Source organism: Taeniopygia guttata, chromosome 1 (assembly GCF_048771995.1).
Source record: "Taeniopygia guttata chromosome 1, bTaeGut7.mat, whole genome shotgun sequence".
Classification (NCBI taxonomy): domain Eukaryota; kingdom Metazoa; phylum Chordata; class Aves; order Passeriformes; family Estrildidae; genus Taeniopygia; species Taeniopygia guttata.
Genome location: NC_133024.1, coordinates 59,275,339 through 59,293,659, shown reverse-complemented (window position 1 = coordinate 59,293,659; position 18,321 = coordinate 59,275,339). Strand labels below are relative to the sequence as shown.

At 42.8% G+C, this 18,321-nt stretch overlaps 1 protein-coding gene across 5 annotated transcripts in view; it reads left to right on the top strand.

Annotated features, from left to right (window-relative positions):
- The window catches only part of TSC22D1 (TSC22 domain family member 1), a 92,822-nt gene extending 74,501 nt beyond the window's left edge, over positions 1–18,321 (top strand). For 2 of the 5 annotated variants that reach the window (XM_072928889.1, XM_030272265.4), the window contains 2 exons: positions 15,838–15,889; positions 16,910–18,321. In XM_072928889.1, coding sequence (XP_072784990.1) covers positions 15,838–15,889; positions 16,910–17,167 — 310 coding nt within the window. In that variant the 3' untranslated portion in view covers positions 17,168–18,321. Of the gene's footprint in view, positions 1–2,955; positions 3,012–15,060; positions 15,420–15,837; positions 15,890–16,909 lie in introns of those variants that run through there. The other 3 variants (XM_041716039.2, XM_030272269.4, XM_030272271.4) reach the window with 3 other exon arrangements.

Here is an 18,321-nt window from a genome sequence, read left to right as displayed (position 1 = left end):
TGTATTAGTCAGATGTGCACAACTTTCTGGACCCTGTTTTTAACTCTCATGATAGCTGCTAGCATGATGGAGCTCCTGTTCAGTGGGCATCTTAGAACAGGAAAGGAGAAACTAAAGACTGGAAAGCTTAATGTCACTGCTTTCATCCCTTTCCCACTCCAACGTATGTCAGTGTGCATTCATAGTTTCAGGCATCCTGGAAGACACCTGTGACCAGTGGCACATACTGTATGCACAGTAGGTATGGAGAAAGATTGTTCTCCTATGTGGTGTCAACTGTGCAGCTTTACAGGCGACAGAGATGGCAAGAAGACAGCAGTGTTAGGGGAATGGCATCTTAAAATCTATCAGCTCTCTTGGTGCAGTTCTGTGGGACACAGACCTAGCTAAGCCTGACTGCCTCGGCTTAGCATATCTGATATATGGAATTGTGTAACTAGCACAATTCATTAGGAGTTATTGCTGTACCAAGTCTCCATCTCTGGAAGGATATATAAGGATGCTGCTCAGTAAAATTTCTGTTTTGTTTCAGCTTTTTGGCATTGGTTTTGAACATTCTTCTAGTCAGCTTGGTACTTCAGCTCTTTAAAATAAGCAAGATTCCATGCTATAAGTAATATTTCGTTTTGAGTACTGATGTTACTCAATAATATTGGGTCAGACTTTCTCAGTAGTTGTTTATTGGTGTGATTGCTGTTTCCTTTGTTCCTTGTTTATTTTCCATTGAAGCCCGTTGACTTTGATTCACCTCTCTCTTGTAAGTGGTTGTAGCCACTTGAAGCTTTCAAGAGGAGCTCTGCTTTCAGAGTAAACATCCCTCTTTTAGGGCTGTTATATCAGTCTGCCTCTACTCCAAGGACCAAGATCCAGGCATACAACTGCTCCACCATCTGAGTGGTCCCACCTCTGTGCCTTGTCAGTGGGAGTGAGAGGAGAATGCTAAAATCAGCCTTGACTGTTACCCATTCCCATGCTGTGCTGAGAGAGATGGACTTGATATAATAAGAGAAACATTTATTGTAAAGTGTAACTTGTCGGCTTCAACTCCTTGGTATGTCTTAAAAGGAACATTATGCTCTGTCCTTGTAAGACAGGCATACAAGGATCTGAGAAGGCTGTTCAGAAATATTCTGCTCTCCTTCACAGTTAGTACATCTGAAGCTCCATTTAAATTTTCTGAATTTCCTCTAGGCTTTTGGAATGGGGAACTAATCCCACTGCACCCCTCATTTCCAAGGGAAAACAATTTGCATTTTTTCTTTTCTTTGCTTCCTCACCATCTCCTAAAGAAAATATTCCCTGTGTGTGATGGTAGACTTCTTAGTTCTAAGTAGTTGGTTTTAACACTCCCTTCCTCACCCAAGACAGACCCCTTTCTTTTTTATTGTGTAATACCTACTTCTTTTGCCATCAATCACCTCTTCACCACCTTGGCAAGGTACAGGAGAAGTGCAGGTAAATAATATATGGCTGTGCTCTGAGCCAGCTGACAGAGGGCAGGTTTAGATTAGATAACAGGAAGCAATTCTTTACAGTGAGAATGGTGAGACACTAGCACAGGAGGCCCAGAGAAGCTGTGGATGCCCTATCCCTGGCAGTGTTCAAGGTCAGGTTGGATGGGGTTTTGAGTGACCTGGTCTAGGGGAAAGTGTCCCTGCCCATCACAGGGTGATGGAACTAGATGGTCTTTAAGATCCCTTCCAACCCAGATCATTCTGTGATTCTAAGAACTTGTTCAGCCTTTCCATTTGGTTTCTTTCCACTGTATTCTTGCAAGGCAAAATCTACTTGAGGAGACACATCTGACATCACTTTAGCAGTCAGCAGTAAGCCCAAGTAACATTTGCTAGGTTGGGTTTCTGGTTTTGTCTCTGCATTTTTGTGGTCCTGGTCTGATGGAAGGATGTAACCATTGCCCATGTTCTCTGGTGTGGTGGGTGTTCCTGCACACATACTGCAAGTAGCTGGCTGTTTCTGTGGTGAGAATTCTCTCTCGCTCTGCAGCTTGCCTGTGGAGTAAGGAAGTTAATCTTCTTTGCTTCTGTACAGTGTACTGTGGGTAGTCAACTTATCTTCCTACTGAAAAGCATTCAACATGGTCAAGGAAGGAAAATGTTGAAGCGATGTTGGATAATGGTATCTATGCATATAGGCTCATCATTACATGGCAGAGAGTTACTACAGTGCACCAGAACCCTCCTCATGGCAGTCTGTGTTTCTGTGAGGAAGAATATGTAGTATTTGATTGAATTTTGGCTTGATACATGATGAATTGCTATCTTTATCTGACTAACTAGATATATGTCTTCAGCTTTCATCACTGGTTCTTTTTAAAGTAGCAGTGATGGACAGGATTTGTCTGTGTAAAGTATTTTCTGGCAAACAAGCTACTGTCACTTTTGTGTTTAATTAGAATTGCCATTAAGCCTTAGAACTTTGATTTGAGAAACAGTACAATTTGTGCTGCCTTTCTCTAAGCAGAATTAGCTATCTGTAGTGATTAATATGTGCTTCACAAAAAGTAGGAGCAAGTTGAATCAGCTTCAGAATTGACAAATTTGGCAGTGCTGAGAGAAGATGCATTTGTTTGAGATTTGAAAACGTAATCATGAAGATTTTAATCTCTTTTGATGCTTTATGTAACAGAACACCATGTGACCTCAGGATCTGTAGTGTCACTGTTTGCCCTTCTTGTTTTTCTTGATCATGACCAACCAGTATTAAACTCAGCAAACTTTGAATTGAAGCAAGTGGATAATCTTTAACGGGCAAGGCTTTGCAATTCTTAAAGTGCTGCAGAATTCAGGACCCGTAGCTAATAGTGGAATGCTAATGCTAATCTTACAGCCACCAAGGACTGAGAGGTATCTCTTCTGACCCTCCATCTGGGGGAAACTAATCAGCAGGTGCTAAATAGATACATCAATGAAAGTGGGATTTCTCCAGAAACAAGTGCCTGACCAAATAATCATGAAAGTGTTATTCTTGGAACTGGAACACCATCTGAAGAGGTACTTGTAAAGTTTTTTAATATGTAGATACTTGATTTACTTGTTTAATTTTGGGGGGAGGTTCCTTTATTCTGTTTGCAGAATAATGTTTAATACTTCTAAATCAAGATGCTTGGCACTTGTTGAAACTATTTCAAGCTAGGAACATCATACTGGTGGAGAGTACTGTCATGTAGAGTTGATTACTTATTCAGTGGAAATCTACATGCCTTGAAATATCTTTACTGCAGTATTTAAAATAATCCATATTATAAAACGTTTGCTCTTACAGTGTTTTTATTTATTTTTTTCAAAAAATGTTAGTCTAGTTATTACAAATCTTAAGTAATGTAATATTAAAAGAAAAGAGAATTTGAAAAAATAGGATTTGAAACTCATTATCAAGTAAGTTTGTATTAATTCAAATACTTTTCATATATAATATGCACTGTCTTCTGTACTGTCACATGATTAAAGAAAAGTTTAGTTAATCAGTCTTGTTAAATGTTTGGAGAGAACTGAAATACAGCTTAGTCTTCTGCAACCTCCTTTTCCATATTTACAGTGAAATATGAACTGCATGATTTTGATGTGGTTCTTTCTTGTGTTTAAAATAAATACCAAGTAACTTGGTGAATTGGAAGAATTATTTTGCTGAGTTAAAAATTCATGACAGTGAAGGGAAAAAATGCCCTGACTCTTCATGTTGCAGAGTTGTTTTTCTGTGTGCAGAAGGAAAATACCCATCTGTGGGAGGGAGCATGGAATTTGTTCCTATCTTCTGATCTCTGAACTGGTGCTTTTGTTATGCCACACCCTTAAAATTGAAACCCCTTGATCTTATATAAATGTTTACATATATCAACTAATATGTTTAACTTCATATTTTTGTCATGTTGTGTTTGTGGTATTGCCTGTGGAGAACAGCTTTCCTCTGTGAATGGTGTCGCTTTAAAGAATATAAAATTGTACATTGGAAAACTTCTTTTAAAAGCTCACTTTTAATTTTTTTCAGTAATTGAGTTTCTGAAAACACATTGAACTTTCAAATTAACAGTAAAATTAGAGTAAATTAATTGAATGCTTAAGGTAAGTATAATATTCTATAACAGCAATTGATATGTAATGGGAACAGTTATGTTATGTGTGAGCAGCACTTGTATACAGCAGTGATTGGTATCATGTATTACTGAACAAAGAAGGTAGTATTGAGGAGGTTGTGTCCTACCATCAAGCAAGCTGTTCCACAGAATGTATAATGAAAAACGTGTGGTGGAGTAAACATGTAATTTTCTTTAACTTTTTTGTGTTATTAAAAGGTTTTGTTGTGACTGACTTTTGCTGATACACACAGGAACATGATGTAGCACCTCTAGCCATAAACCAAAGTCTGCATCTGTTAGCATTATACAGAAAATGTGGATGGTTTCTCCCATAGTCTTACTCTGCAAGCTGCTTGCTATTTAGTTTTTATTTGCCTTTGTTTCCTCTAGTTTCTCTTGCAGAGATGCTGGTTTTTCTCCTGGTTATTGTTCAGTGAATTCAAGTTGGCTGCTTGTCCTGTCACCAAAAATAGCAAATGCTAAATGGCAATTGCAAATGGCAGCCTTTCTTGGCTAATATTCCTTGTAACTATGTTTTTTCTCAAAACTGACCCTGCTGGATGCACGGGTCAAATACAAAGAAGCATTTAGCCTTTTCTGGTGTAGATGCGAATTTGAGAGTGGGTGCAGTTGTGTGTGTCTTTCTGGAGGAAAGAGAAGCAATTCTGGGGTCAGGCATCTCATTTAAAACTTAGAGAATATAGATACAGTTGGGTGAATCTTTACCTTCTTGCAGTCCTTGGTCAAGGGCAATTTACAGCGTACTGAGAAGGACTTGTACTCTTAATAAAATTAAATACTTTATGCATGTGTTGCATTTTAAGGCTGCCAGAATGAAGTCCAAGATTCAGAGTTTATGCTCTAGAGCTCCACCAAGTTGTTTTGGAAAAGCAATCCCAAACATCTGTGTGCTGTTGGGGAGCTGTCTAGCACCAGACAACTGGAAATGGTGATTGTATAGATGTGCAGGAGCTCCAGCCTCGTGTGAAGTGCAGACTGCAGACAGGTGGCTGTGTCCACTTTGGATGTACACCATCATCTTTCCATATTCATACAGAGTGAATGGTGGTGTGGTATCCTCCATATTTCTTTTTGAAACTTGATTGGAAGAGCAGAAGATGTGAGTGGGGAGGGTGGGGAGAGATAAACAGAGGTCAGAAGATACTTCAGCCTTTGGTTGTGGCATAAACTGGAAGGAGGGAGCACTGGGTGTATCTGTTTATTCTTAGGATGGGTAAAGTGGGCTGTAGTTGGTTAAAATACATTGAAATATTGAAGGCAGGCATGAAAACATCTGTCTTGTTATATTTAGGTCATCCCTATCAGAACTTCAGTAATTTAAATTTGTTGAAAGCATACCTGAGTGATAGGCATCTAGTCTCTGACAGGTGGACTTAGCAGTGTTATGTTTTGCAGCTGGACTCAATGATCTTAAAGGTCTTTTCCAACCTAAATGATCCTATGATTTTGTGATATCAAGGGACAGAAAACTCACTGTATTTATGAGCTAATGTTCTTACTCTTTTTAAAAAAGAGGCTTTAATTCATCATTAGGCAAATACTAGGTAGTTGTACTCTAATACGAAGAAATAAAACAAAAGTCTAATAGCCTCTTAAACCTAGTGTTTTTTCTATTTAAAGGTAATTTTTCAATCAAGTCACATCTCAGTCCTCCCAAGGATTTAAAGGATCCTTTGAAGTACCTTGACATCTTTCAGTCTATCAGTACAAGTAAATTCGCCCAGCCTCAGAATCAGTTTAATGTTTCTGTTCTACCTGCTTCTGTTTATTGACAACTTGTTTTAAAATGCCTAGTTCTTCAGAAATAGAGCTGAAAATCAGTTTTGGGCAAACTAATTTGAGTCAAGAGCCTATCTGAGTGGGCAGCAGTGCTACCCTGTGACTCAAACATTCACTTACAAATATTTTTGTTTGTAATTGTCATGATTGTTTGTACCTGAGCTGCAGATTGATGTTACTGTCCACCTGGTGAGGGCCTCTATCAATTAGTAGCAGCTGGGAACAGTCAGAAAGGTATTCCCCTGTTCTGTACCTTGTGTGGAAGGAAGCATGCCTCCCTGGATGGGAGGTTGCCTCGTGTGGGTTTTGGGAGAGATCCTTCTGTCCTCTGTGCTTGGTGAACAGCAGTGGTTCCTTGGCTCTGTCAGGGAAGCTGGAAGAGGGGATTTAAATTGTGTTGCAGTAGGGATTTTCTCTCCTTCTGTATATTGAGAGTAGTGTAGCAGCTCAGAGTGTTGATGCTGTAGAAGAGTGGCTACTGGGCTAACACCCTGTGTAAGAATGAGGAAACGATTCCTGGGAGTTGTTTTGGACTCCATGCATTTCTAACTGGGTTACTCAGACTTCTGATACTGCAGTTACTTTGGTTTTGTTTTTGTGGGGATTGGGTTTTGTTTTGAATTGTTTTAAGCCACAGAGGTAAAAGGTGTCATTATGATGGTAGTGGTTTCTGAAGGATGAAGTAATTGTTTTTCAGAAGTGTTAGGTACCTGACATAATATATCCATGAGCCTTGGACCTTATATATACAAAAGAGGCTTGAACATCTAATTAAATGGTTTAGGTGGATATCCACCAAAAAACATGCATCAGCAGTTTTAGGGAGAGGACAGGAATGCTTCATAAACAGGGTGCCACTTGTAAATGTAGCCATCACTTCATAAAGACGATTACCCAGATACTGATTAAGTATGACATGATAGGCTGCAATCTTTCCTTTGCAAGTTGTGTATTAAAAGATAAAGAGAACATAGTCTGCTGTTTGCAGAATGTCTGGCTCAAGGGCAGCTAAATGTCAGTGGCATGTGCCCTGCATGGCCAGCATGGATCCAGCAGTCTCAAGGTACTTGCTGCTTTTAAGCTAGAAGATGATGTCCTGTGGAATATTAGAGCTTCTTACTGCCTGAGATTCCTTTGCAGGATCAGTAGGGTACTGAGAAAGGCTGGATCCCATTTGAAGGAGAACCAGGACTTCAGGATATACAGCCTTTTGTGGAAGACCTGGCCCCATGCCAGCTGTTTGCAGTCTCTGGCCTAGAAGGTGCTCCAGGGACATGTTCAAAATATGCTGAGCCAGCACACCTGTGTTCTCTTTCATTTGCAGTGTGGCAGGGTTTCAAGAACCAAGTGTTGTGTTGAAGTAGGCAATACATCCATAAAGCCACAAGGCAGTCGAGTCAAATTAAAATTTCGATCAATCTCTTCTTTAGGTAATTTTTAAGTTTTGCAGCACGCCTCATTTCATAGTTTTGCCTACTTTCCCAGGTACCTTGTATTCTATTTCATATCAGTATCACTTTACAGTTTATTCCTTCAGCAAGGAGAGTGTAAATGGAGATACTCTGGGATTTCTGCGATTGTGAGTCAGCAGGATTTGTGTCTCTTAAAACATTGAAGCTATGCCTGGATTAAGAAGCCTGGGAGTGCTTTCCCACTCCAGAGTTGAGCTGTACCTGTTTCTCAGTGCTGTACTTAGTGAGTTGAAGCATGGGCATTCATCAAATTCCTCTCATATGCTTGTTTTCACAGATGGGGGGAAGGTACAGGCTAGGCAGGAAATTATCTCACAAATGCTCAACTCAGTGGCTGTTAAAGGAAAGTAAGATTTTGGGGTACACTGTACTGTGCAGTAAATTCAGTAATATTCTTATTTGTTTGTGGAAATTCTCTCCATGCTTTCCTGAATGGTAACGGAAGTAAATGGGGTTTGATTTCTAGAAATGAAAATCTCAGTTCATGTAGAAAAATACCTTAAATAGGCTACAGTAAATTCAGCCTGTTAAAGTACAGTTCTTCTTGGATGGTACAGAAGGTCTTTAATTTTTCCTGTATTTTCTTAGGAAGTCACCAAATTACGATAAACTGTGGGTTGTGGCATTACTAGAGCAGAGTATTTTGACCACTCAGAGATTAAGAAATAAGGCATTTCAAATTTGTGTAATATGCATGCACTGGAGCCAGGGGAGTTAATCTTAAAGTCATTTACCTATTTATACATTGCTACTGCTGATACACGTGAAGCCATTTGCTGATGATTGCAGAGACAGAAACTGTGGGAGTGTAAATGGGCAGCTGGATAGAGATCTGTTGTCTTAACATACTTGCTGAGGAAGAAAAGTGGCATTGAACTCTGAGCTTATTGTCTTTTTCTATACGTTATTTTTCTATACGTGTAAACAAGTTGTAGCGTTGGGAGTTTAATGTTATTGAACAGAATGACCTTAAAATGGTTCTGCACAGCAGGGTGGTAACGAGGGATCTGCCACCACAAAAGCTGAGAAGTGGCCGATTTTCATCCTCTTTCACGGCAGATCGGTTTCGGCATCCCGGGTGCTCCTTTCCCACACTGAGGGCTTACGTTTCCTTTCTGTACTTTTCATCAGCTGTTCGTAATAATTTCTGTAAAAGCTGGGGTAGGGAACTTCATTCCCAGCTTCCTGAAGACCATAGGACAACTCTAGTAAATTGCAGAGGTTCTGGCTTTTTTCCTAGCAACCCTGAGTTGGCTTCTAGTGTGATAGGCTTCTGTGAGAAACACAGGCAAGTGTCGTACCCAAAAATGGCCATCAAAGGACAAGTGATATTCAGTGGGAAGTGTAGACCAGCTGTTAATGCTATATAAATACTTTTTAATAAGCATGAGTAAATTATTAGCTGATCCAAGATTTTCAATATAGTTTCAAGGATAACAGTTAGAAACAGGGGAGCAGGTGGGAAAAGAGGAAGAAATGGACTAAGGAGTTTAAAAAGGCACAATGGGTGTAAACTTTATAAGGGGCTGGGGACAGAGGAGATTAAGGGCCTTAAGATCCTCCATCTCCCCTGTCCACAATTAGCAGTACTCAGTAAGACGGAGTTTTCCCATTTCATGAGACCTGGTGTGGCTTTTCTGCAGCCTTAAGGAAACAGAAAATAATACAAATTCAAAAATAATAGAAGATGACCCTTCTTAGTTACAGGTTAATATGGCTGTTTTTTAATTTGATCACTAAAGCCATTGTGTACTATCGAAGGTAACCTGGGGTGGGTGGGTGTCAGCCATTGTAGTTCCTCCTGGGCTGCTTGTCCCCTGGGTCAGAGATGCTTTTTAATACAAAGCATTTCATCTTTCCAAATGCTTGTCATGTCAGTGTGCCAAAACACTCCATATACTTGTGATGTTTGTTATGTTAAGTGTAACTTAAAATGGTCCAGTGACTCTTTCCTTCCCTCCTTCTTTAATTTTGGAGTATGTGGTTGAAAATCTGTTGTACAGTTAGAATAAGTGGGATGACATACTTGTGTAAGTGGTTTTTACTTCGAGGTGTTCTTGCCTTTGAGAAAAGCATTTACACATGAGAAGTACAAAGAAGACCAGGGAATTGAACACTTTTTTATGCATTAATTCTTAAATTATTGAAGACAAATTTCACACAAAGGAAAAATAAATTTGGGTAGTGAAACTTTAAGGTTGTAACATTTTATCACTCTTCTATGTATGCTGCTTTATGACAGTAAACTTCTTTCCCACATCCATCCTGGGGACAATGTCAGCATGCAGTGTGACATTGTGTGCAGCTTTCTGGAGGAAAAAAAATATTCCTGGCTCAGATGTCTCACTTAAAATTTTCAGGGTGCTAATTTCACCTGTAGTAAAGTTAAATGTTTCACACCTACTCATTTAAAGGTTTCTAAAATCGGGAAAACCTGTGAGTCCCAAGCTGCATGTTACTGAAATGTATAACTTCTTTAAATTTGAAGTGGAGTAGCATCTGGATGCAATTTCAGGTTTTGAGTTATGATAGACCTTAGCTTGCTCTGTGAGGGGACTTTGAAACTCATTGGACATGTGCACAGCACAGACCTTCATCTCAGCTGCATTGCTAGATGGTTATCTATGGATGATCTCGGGAAAGGGGATGCCCTTACATCCCTCTCCAAGCATCCAAATTTCTTTAAGATGGCTCATATTTCCCTGCAGGATTCTCTCTGATGGGTAACAAGTGGGTCATCTCTTTGTTTGACTGTATCCAGGTACTTGATTACAGACAGTATGTCTTGTTTTGTCAGCATTAAAATTGGTAGAATCATTATAATTCTCATTAAAAATAACTAGGATTGACTTGGTAATTAGTTGCTTGTCAAAGAGAAAGAGGATATCCTCAGAGGAACCAGTGAGAACCTCTTCTTGTTTTTCTTTTGATCTTACGTGGTTATCTTCTTGCTTTAAATGCAGTCTTCTGTCTCTAGTGCAGAGCTCACAGCGTGATACTTCTTTGTATGCACTGCGATCAGAGATACTGTCAGGTTATTTCCAGAGCCCCAGTAGGGTGTGTGTATTCTTTCCACTAAATATTTATTTAGTTATGCTTGCACATCTGGAAAAAAAAAATTTACAAATACAGCACTTCATTTAACTAGCATATTGCATAGCTTTCCCTTTTATCTGTTTTTCCTGGAACTAAACCCCAATTTCTAGCAAACTAATAAACTAAATTATAGATGCAAATAATATTACTGTGGGGGAGGAAAAGCTCACATTTAGGAAAACTGAGAGAGTACTGTCTTGTAGAAAGAGCTTTTTCAATTTAGCAGAAGTATATAAATTGAAATAGTAGAATTCAATCTAGAAATAAAATACATGTCTTTTGGAGCTGAGCTATAAGTTCTTAGTGGCTTGGTTTCTTTAAATCAAGATCTTAGCTAAAGGTTTCGAGCTGGAAAAGGAAGTTGGCTGAGATTTTGTGATCTTTATTTAGGCTATCTGAAGATGGGGCTTGTGTGGGTGGAGTTATTTTGTTTGGTTGTTTTTTGGTCCTTAGTCTGTTAAAAATATTTATGATTTACTGTGGGAAAGAAAGTTCGTTGGACAGCTTCTCCAGTTATGTACCTTTACTGAAATGAAGAAAAAAATTATGACCTACTGAAATAAATGAACCTTTAGTCCTTGATGTAAAGTACAGTCAGAGCTTTTGCTATCAGTTATTAGCTTGGCACAATTTTGCATAAGTTGGATGCTGGGAGGGTTGCTGTCAGTACACAAAGAATTTTGAATCTATGAATTTTAAGGCAGATTAGTATTCTGCCATTTATTCTCCATTTTTAGATGCCAAGTGGAATGCACAGTCAGATGTCAGGTAGAATTTAATTACTGTAGTCTTTACTTGAGTAAATAGCAGATTTTATTTTTAACCTCTTCAATACTTGCATTCTGCAGTTGAAAGCTGTAGCTGAAGTTCGCAAGATCTCAGCCTGTCTGAGCATAAGATGAAAGTGTGCTGTGACAGCAATTGCTGTTTTTCTAATATGGTTTCTGATATGGCATCTTTGTAGCATCATCAAAAGATGAGATTTATTTTATGTTCAGAAGCTGCGTGTTGAGGGCTTTTAATGTTGTCATCTGAAGGGAGCATAGACTGACAAGGTACTTACAAGATAAATGTTTTAAATTAAAGAACTTTTTAACACACATGGAGAAATATGACAAACCAGACTTGCATAGAGACAAAATGTTCTGTGCTGTAGTTTACCTCATTATGTGCTTAAGATGAAAAGCACTTTCTTCAAGTGCTTAGCATGAGTAAATTGAGACAAGAGGAAATAATTTAGTGGGAGGAACAGCGTTTAAGGGCTGAAATATTACAAAAGGTGACATGTGCTAAAAATCTTTGACTACTGTTTGTATGTTCAGTTTAAGAAGTCAGTTTACTTGAGGATCAAAGATGCTGGTGAACTACTCGTTTGCTGTATCAGACTCTAGTGATTTCTCAGGAGCCCATCTGGAGTCTTTTTCTGTTACTTTATGCAGTTTGTGAACACCTGGGGTGCTCTGTAGATAAGCAGGTTTCCAAAGCATGTGCTAACATGAATTTGTCCAACTCAGTGCACGCCTAGAGTGCCTCAAACTGAAGAATTCTGCAGCCTTTCTCACCTCTGCTCTCAGGAATTTAAGCCTTTCCAGCAGCCGAATATCCCGTATTATCTGTTAATGATGTGGTTATAAGGTTTTGAGTAACACAGTAGTAATCTTGACACCCTTCTAGAGGAAAACTGAGTTTGGAGAACTAGCTGCCTTAAATCTTCCATGTACTTTTTTTTATTTAATAAATGAGATATTTGTTAAAAACAACAGCAAAAACCCAGTCCTTAAGAGTTCAGTGTCTGTCCTTGTCAGGCAGATGATGTGGTGTTCAAATGAGAACATCAGATATAGTGGTGCTGTCCCCTCCTCCCAAAAAATTTCACCCCAATTTTGGAGATAAATGTCATTTATATAACGGGTTTTTTTTTTTATTTCCTAGATGATCTGCTTTCTCAGCCATAAAGGGACTTATGGTTTGCTTTTCTGTAGAGTGGGCAAAGCAGAATTCATATTAATATGCAGTCCTACTTACGCAGCTGACAACTTTCTGTTGAATCACAACTCTGCTTGTAGGCATCTAAAAATAAATGACAGATTTTGTTAAAAGCCCACTGAAGTTAATGAAAGATGGTTAATGAGTTTAGTGGGAATTTGATTTAGGATCATATGTGTTATCTCTTCTTTGTGAAGATTAATATAGATTAAAAATGGCAGTGTTGTTAATTTAGTTTGAGAATGGTATCATTTTTCTGTTGTAAACGGAATAATGGCATTCAATAATTATCAGTCGTTCTGGCAGAATTAGGAACCATCTTGGAATGAAACCATGACTTTATTTCTACCTTACGAATTAAATCCAATACAATTGTCTGCTGTCTGTCCTGCAGCAGCAAAGCAGGAGTTTTGAGGATAGGCCTGTGAGTTTGCTATCTTCAAGTTCTTTTATAAGAGCCTGATTAGCCTGATAGGATTTAACCTGTTTTTGCACCTACTCTGCCCTTTTTCTGATAAGAACTACAGAGCTTTTGTCCAACTGCAGTTTTGTTAATTGCGCTAACTGCCATGGGGAGGAATACTTGAGACATTACTGATTTTGAAGCCCAACCTTCATGTCATAAAACATGAATTTAGATCAAGTCAAGGAGTTGATACAGATTCCAGTACAGATGATGTGCTGCTGACGCTGTCTGTTATACGGCTGGGTTCATCACTGGTGTGTAGTGAGTAACCTTTGCAGAGAAAGTGCTGCGGGAGGTGTCAGTACCGCACGTGGTTCCTGGTGCTTGTCCCTCGCGGGGGAAGATGGAGCCTGATGCCCATGTTGCTTCAGTTTACTTGCTGTCATGAGTTTGGAAGTCAGTACATGGAAGAGTTTTTCTAAAACATTTCCTTTAATTTTCAGCCTGTTAGGCGCTATCCTGTGCAGATTCCCTACATGTGCCCTTGTGGGATGTGAACTCTCTCTGGTAGCAGGAAAATGGCTGTAAGGAATTATTATTCTTAAATGTGACCTCCCTGTGAACAGGATTAGTTTGTACTACTCTGCTGGTATTACTGAATGAAAGAATAGTAGTCTGGGACAACATAAATAAACTAAGAAGGATGATGCAGATACGCAAATGCTAAATTTAGCTTTAAGATGATTATTCCATGCCTCCTGGCTTTCCTGCTTTTCTGAGAGCAGCACCTGTGATGTATGTGACTTGTAGCTATTGGAGAAGTTTGCTGTAGTGAATGGAAGAGGTTTTTGACTTTATTCTTTTGCGCCTTTAAGTAATGTAATGTGGAAGGGGCTAACAGGGGCCTTTTAGCTAAAGAAGCTGAGAAGCAAGAAGCTGATAAGTAGCTTTCTCCAAGGCTGTTACCAAGGAGACCTAGAGAAGAGAGAAATTGAAGAAAGATAAGGAGAGAACTTTGCAGCTGGACAAAGTATTTTTAGAAAGTTAGCTGAAGTCACTGTTACTTTTCACCAATAGTGTTATGTTGAATTATTGTGGCCAATAGTTAGGTAGAAGTATAAACAATTAGAAAGTGTATAAAAGGTCAGCCATCTTCAAGAATAGAGTTGCCATCTGAAACTGCTTACTGTCTATACTTTGTGTCACGACTGCCTTAGTAGCGATAATGACATGCTGAAAATGCGTGTCTAGAAAAAAGTGGGTTTAGAGGTTGGCTGTATTAGAGGTTGTGACAGTATTTCATGGTGGTCTAGTTCAGCCTTTGGTCTCTTTCTAAGCTGCCAGTGGTAGAGAAGATCACTTGGATGGGCACTGAAGTAGTTGATGTGTTCCATGACACATGAGAGCATAACATTTGTTGAGAAAAACATCACAGGTGGGAGAAGGATCTTTTCCTAAATTATTAATGCATGTGCTGCAACTTTTAAGGCTGAGTACCTTATGGTGCAACCTAAAAATAAGTGAATAGGCATTTTCTCTCTTACTGTAGAATAATATCAGCCGGCTTGCTAGAAACCCACAGGTTTGTGTCATATGTGTGTTTGTAGATGATCAGTGGCTGAGTATTTTTTTCATAAATGACTTTATGGGCTGATAAGATGTGTGTAAGGGATAAAGGGGGATCGTAGCTGTCTGGGAGTTGTACCTGCAGTGTGTGGGTATCCTACTTGTCCTGCTTGGCATGGGCGAAGCGAGCAGAGCTGCGGGGTGCGGGCTCGGCGTTGCGGGGCTGACCTGTGCGGATTTCGGCTGGAGGCGGAGTGCGGCTGCCGGATGAGCCGCGGGAGGCGGCACCGGGACTTCCCCGCTGCCGCGCGCCGATAGGTGGCGGTGTCGGCGCGGCCACGGCCGGCCTCTGGGCTCGTCCCGCGCTCCCGCCGGGCCGTGCGGGGTTTCCCCGCCGCTCCTCGGGGCCGCTAATTATTATTATTTTTTCCTTTTTTTTTTTTTAATCTGAAATCCCCGTCCGTTGCTGCGGCACCGCGCGTGCCGGGGCCGGCGGGCCCAGCCTGCCCCCCCGCTCCCGCGCGTGCGGGCCCGCTCCGCGTGGGCGCTCCGGCCCGGGCCGCGCGCGGCGGGGGATGCGCGCTAATGAGATGCGCGGCGCGGGGCGGGGCCCGGGCAGCGCAGCCAATGGCGAGCCGCGCCGGCGCATAAATGAGGGGGGGGGGCCGGGGTACACGGGTTTTGTGCTGCGCGGCGGAGCGCTGACCCCGCTCGGAGCCGGCCGAGCGCAGCCCCGCAGGGTCCCGCAGGGTCCCGGCCCCGCCTCGCCTCGCCTCGCCTCGCCCGGCGGAGCGGCTCCGCACGCACACACGCCTTCGAGAGGAGCGAGACCTTTATATATTTTTTTTCCGGGGAGTGTTTCTGGCCGCGGTTGCATGAATGCCCAATGTTGTAGACCGGTGGCAATGGATCTAGGAGTTTATCAACTAAGACACTTCTCGATTTCGTTCTTATCGTCATTGCTGGGCACCGACAACTCGTCTCTGAGGCTCGACAGTAGGTAAATAAGTGTTGTGTCTGAGCGGCTCTGCTGGCGCGGCGGTAGCGGGGCAGGTGAGCTCCGGGCTGGCTCCTTTGTCCGGGGGAGCCGCAGCGGCGGCACCGGCGCCCGCCTCTCCCCCCGGAGCTGCTGCCCTCCCCGGCGCCCACCGCTTCTGTCGCAGCCTGCGATTGAGTTCCATCTTTGTGGTCCGTCGGGGGAAAAATATCGGGATATTCTGGTCGGGCTGCGGGCGCGGGGCTCGGCACGGCTTCACAGGTTGCTTTGCTGCATTAGAGCATCCTGGTGAGGCGGCGGCAGGGCAGTGTGAGGATGACTTTCTCAGCCAACTGGCTGCCAATGCTCGCGTTTCTTGTCTCTTAAATAATTCAGCCGCCGCTAATGTTGTATGTTTTTTCTCTTTCTGTCTCTCTTGCAGCTCCTCTGGTGCAAGCGTAGTAGCTATCGACAACAAGATCGAGCAAGCGATGGTACGTATCGATGGGGCATAAAACCTTGTTCGTGCTTGAAGCAGTAAACAATATGGGGATACAGCGGCGATAGCCGTGCTGGGACGCGTTTCGGTAGCGGAGCCGGGAACGGAAGGGGAGGCACGGCGTCGGTTTCGGGAGCTTTGTTATTTTTAATTGATCAAAGGCTTCCCGCGGGGAGGAATGCGCACGTTTGTGTATTGATGCCGGGGAGGGAATGACGGCATTGCTCTTGGCTACTGCCTCCCCAAACGATTGATCCCGGCTCCATGCGGCGGCGGAGGGGCGCTGCTGGGCAGAAAGCGGAGCCTATTTGTGGGGTTTTACAGTCCCAAAGAGAGGGGGTTTTGGGGTACTTCTCATTTTATCTTTTTAACTTCCCCCCCCCCCACCCCCCCTTCCACCCCCGCTCCCAAGCGCAGGCGAACAAGCCTAGCGAACGCATCCCCCGCGGGCTGCAGCCGGGGCATCCACTGCCGCTGCGCCCTTCTCCCCGCGGGCGGCACGGGCGCTGCGGTGCCCGGAGCCGGCCGCCTCAGCTCGGGGGCCGCCGCGGCCGCTGCCCCGGCCCCCGCCCGGCGCGGAGCCGGGGGCCCGGCCGCCCTTTGTTACTGGAGCGGTGCCTGGAGCCGCTCTCCCGGGAGCCTCTCCGGCTGTTGCTAGGCAAACTCCGAGCCTTTAACTCCCGACTATAAATAACTCGGCCGCCCATTGGCCGCGCCGCGCTCTGACGTCACCCGCGGCCGCGCGCGGCGGGCGGGAGGGAGGGAAATGCGGCAACCTGCGCCCAGAACTGGCTGCAGCCGGCGCGCGGGGGGCGGGGCCTGGCGCGGGGCGGGGCCGCGGTGCAGGCCGGGCCGCACGTGAGTCCCGGCGCGGCTCCGCTCGGCCCGGCCCGGCCCCGCTCGGCCGCAGCCGGGACAGCGCGGCCCGAGCCCGCGGGCACACTGCACAGCGGCAGCTGCCCCTGGCGGGAGCCGCGCTGCCTTCCTAACGCACACGCTCTCTTTTGCCTTTCAGGATCTAGTAAAGAGTCACTTGATGTACGCAGTAAGGGAGGAAGTGGAGGTCCTCAAAGAGCAAATCAAAGAGCTGATAGAGAAGAACTCGCAGCTGGAGCAAGAAAACACGCTGCTAAAAACACTTGCCAGCCCAGAGCAGCTTGCCCAGTTCCAAGCACAGCTGCAGACTGGTTCTCCACCTTCCTCTTCCCAGTCACAAGGGACAACACAGCAGCCTGCTCAGCCAGCATCACAGGGCTCAGGGCCTTCAGCATAGCTCAAGATGTCATCGTCGTCATGATTGCTGGCTTCTGGACTGTCCAGAGCGAGGAGGACTAGCGGGAATCTGCCACAGCCACCCTTCATCCATTTCAATGCACGTTGCAACCCAGACTGAGGACTCCATGCCTTGCACACATCAGGAGAGGCTTCTCCCCCTTGTATTACACACTCATCTGTCTCTCTCTTACCTCCGTTACCCCTTTGGCTTGAAGGAGTCTATGTTCTTAGGTTGCTTGAATAAAATAAACTTCTTCCAGAGAATTAGCACAAGTATACTGGGGACTTGAGCAGCTTCTGCCAGTGGCTGAGAAACGAAGCTGCATGCCTGATTTTTTTTTTTTCTTTTGGTTGTTTTTAAATCTTCCATTCATCCAGTGCTACAGCTGATACAAGTGCTTTTCAACCTTGGAAACGTGAAGAAATAGACTGGAGTAAAAAGTGATGGCTCAACCCCCTCTAGTGCATTGGGGTTCCAAAGTGTGGACTGGTGTGTAGGATCTAAGAGGAAGAGGGAGAAAGGTAATCTCAGTGTTTAACACTTAATTGTCACCTGAAACCTTAAGTGCAAATATTTGCACCGTTTTCTGAACCAGTGGACAGGTGCATAAAGCTGTATTATATATAGAAAACAGGTAGGTGACAATATAGTTGTTGGGTCATAGGATAATTACCATGAAGGTTATTTGCCTACTGTATATTTGTGTATTTAGTGTAATTACTTTGTAAAATAGAAAACTGTAACTATTTAGGTTGTACAGATTGAAGTTTAGTTGTCTCATTGGCTGATCTGAAGAAGTATGAAAAGTTTTTTTTTATGCTACATATATAAGAATGCACCTACGCAACTGTTCAGAATTTGGCAAATTAATGCTGTTTGTGTAACTTCTGAAGATCCCTGGCTGCTGATTATCTTGAAGTAAATCATTGTTCCTTGTAGTTTGGTTCAAGATGGGAAAAACCACTCCAAAAATTATCAAGCCCTGCTAGCAAAGAATTAAACAAAATTGGATTTCCCAGTATGGGTTTTTTGCATATGATCTGTATAGTAGTATGCATATGTTTTTGTGCATGTTCTCTACAGTTGTAACACGTCAATGTATTTAACTGTTGCACTTGTCAACTTTCAATAAAGCATACAATGTTGATAAA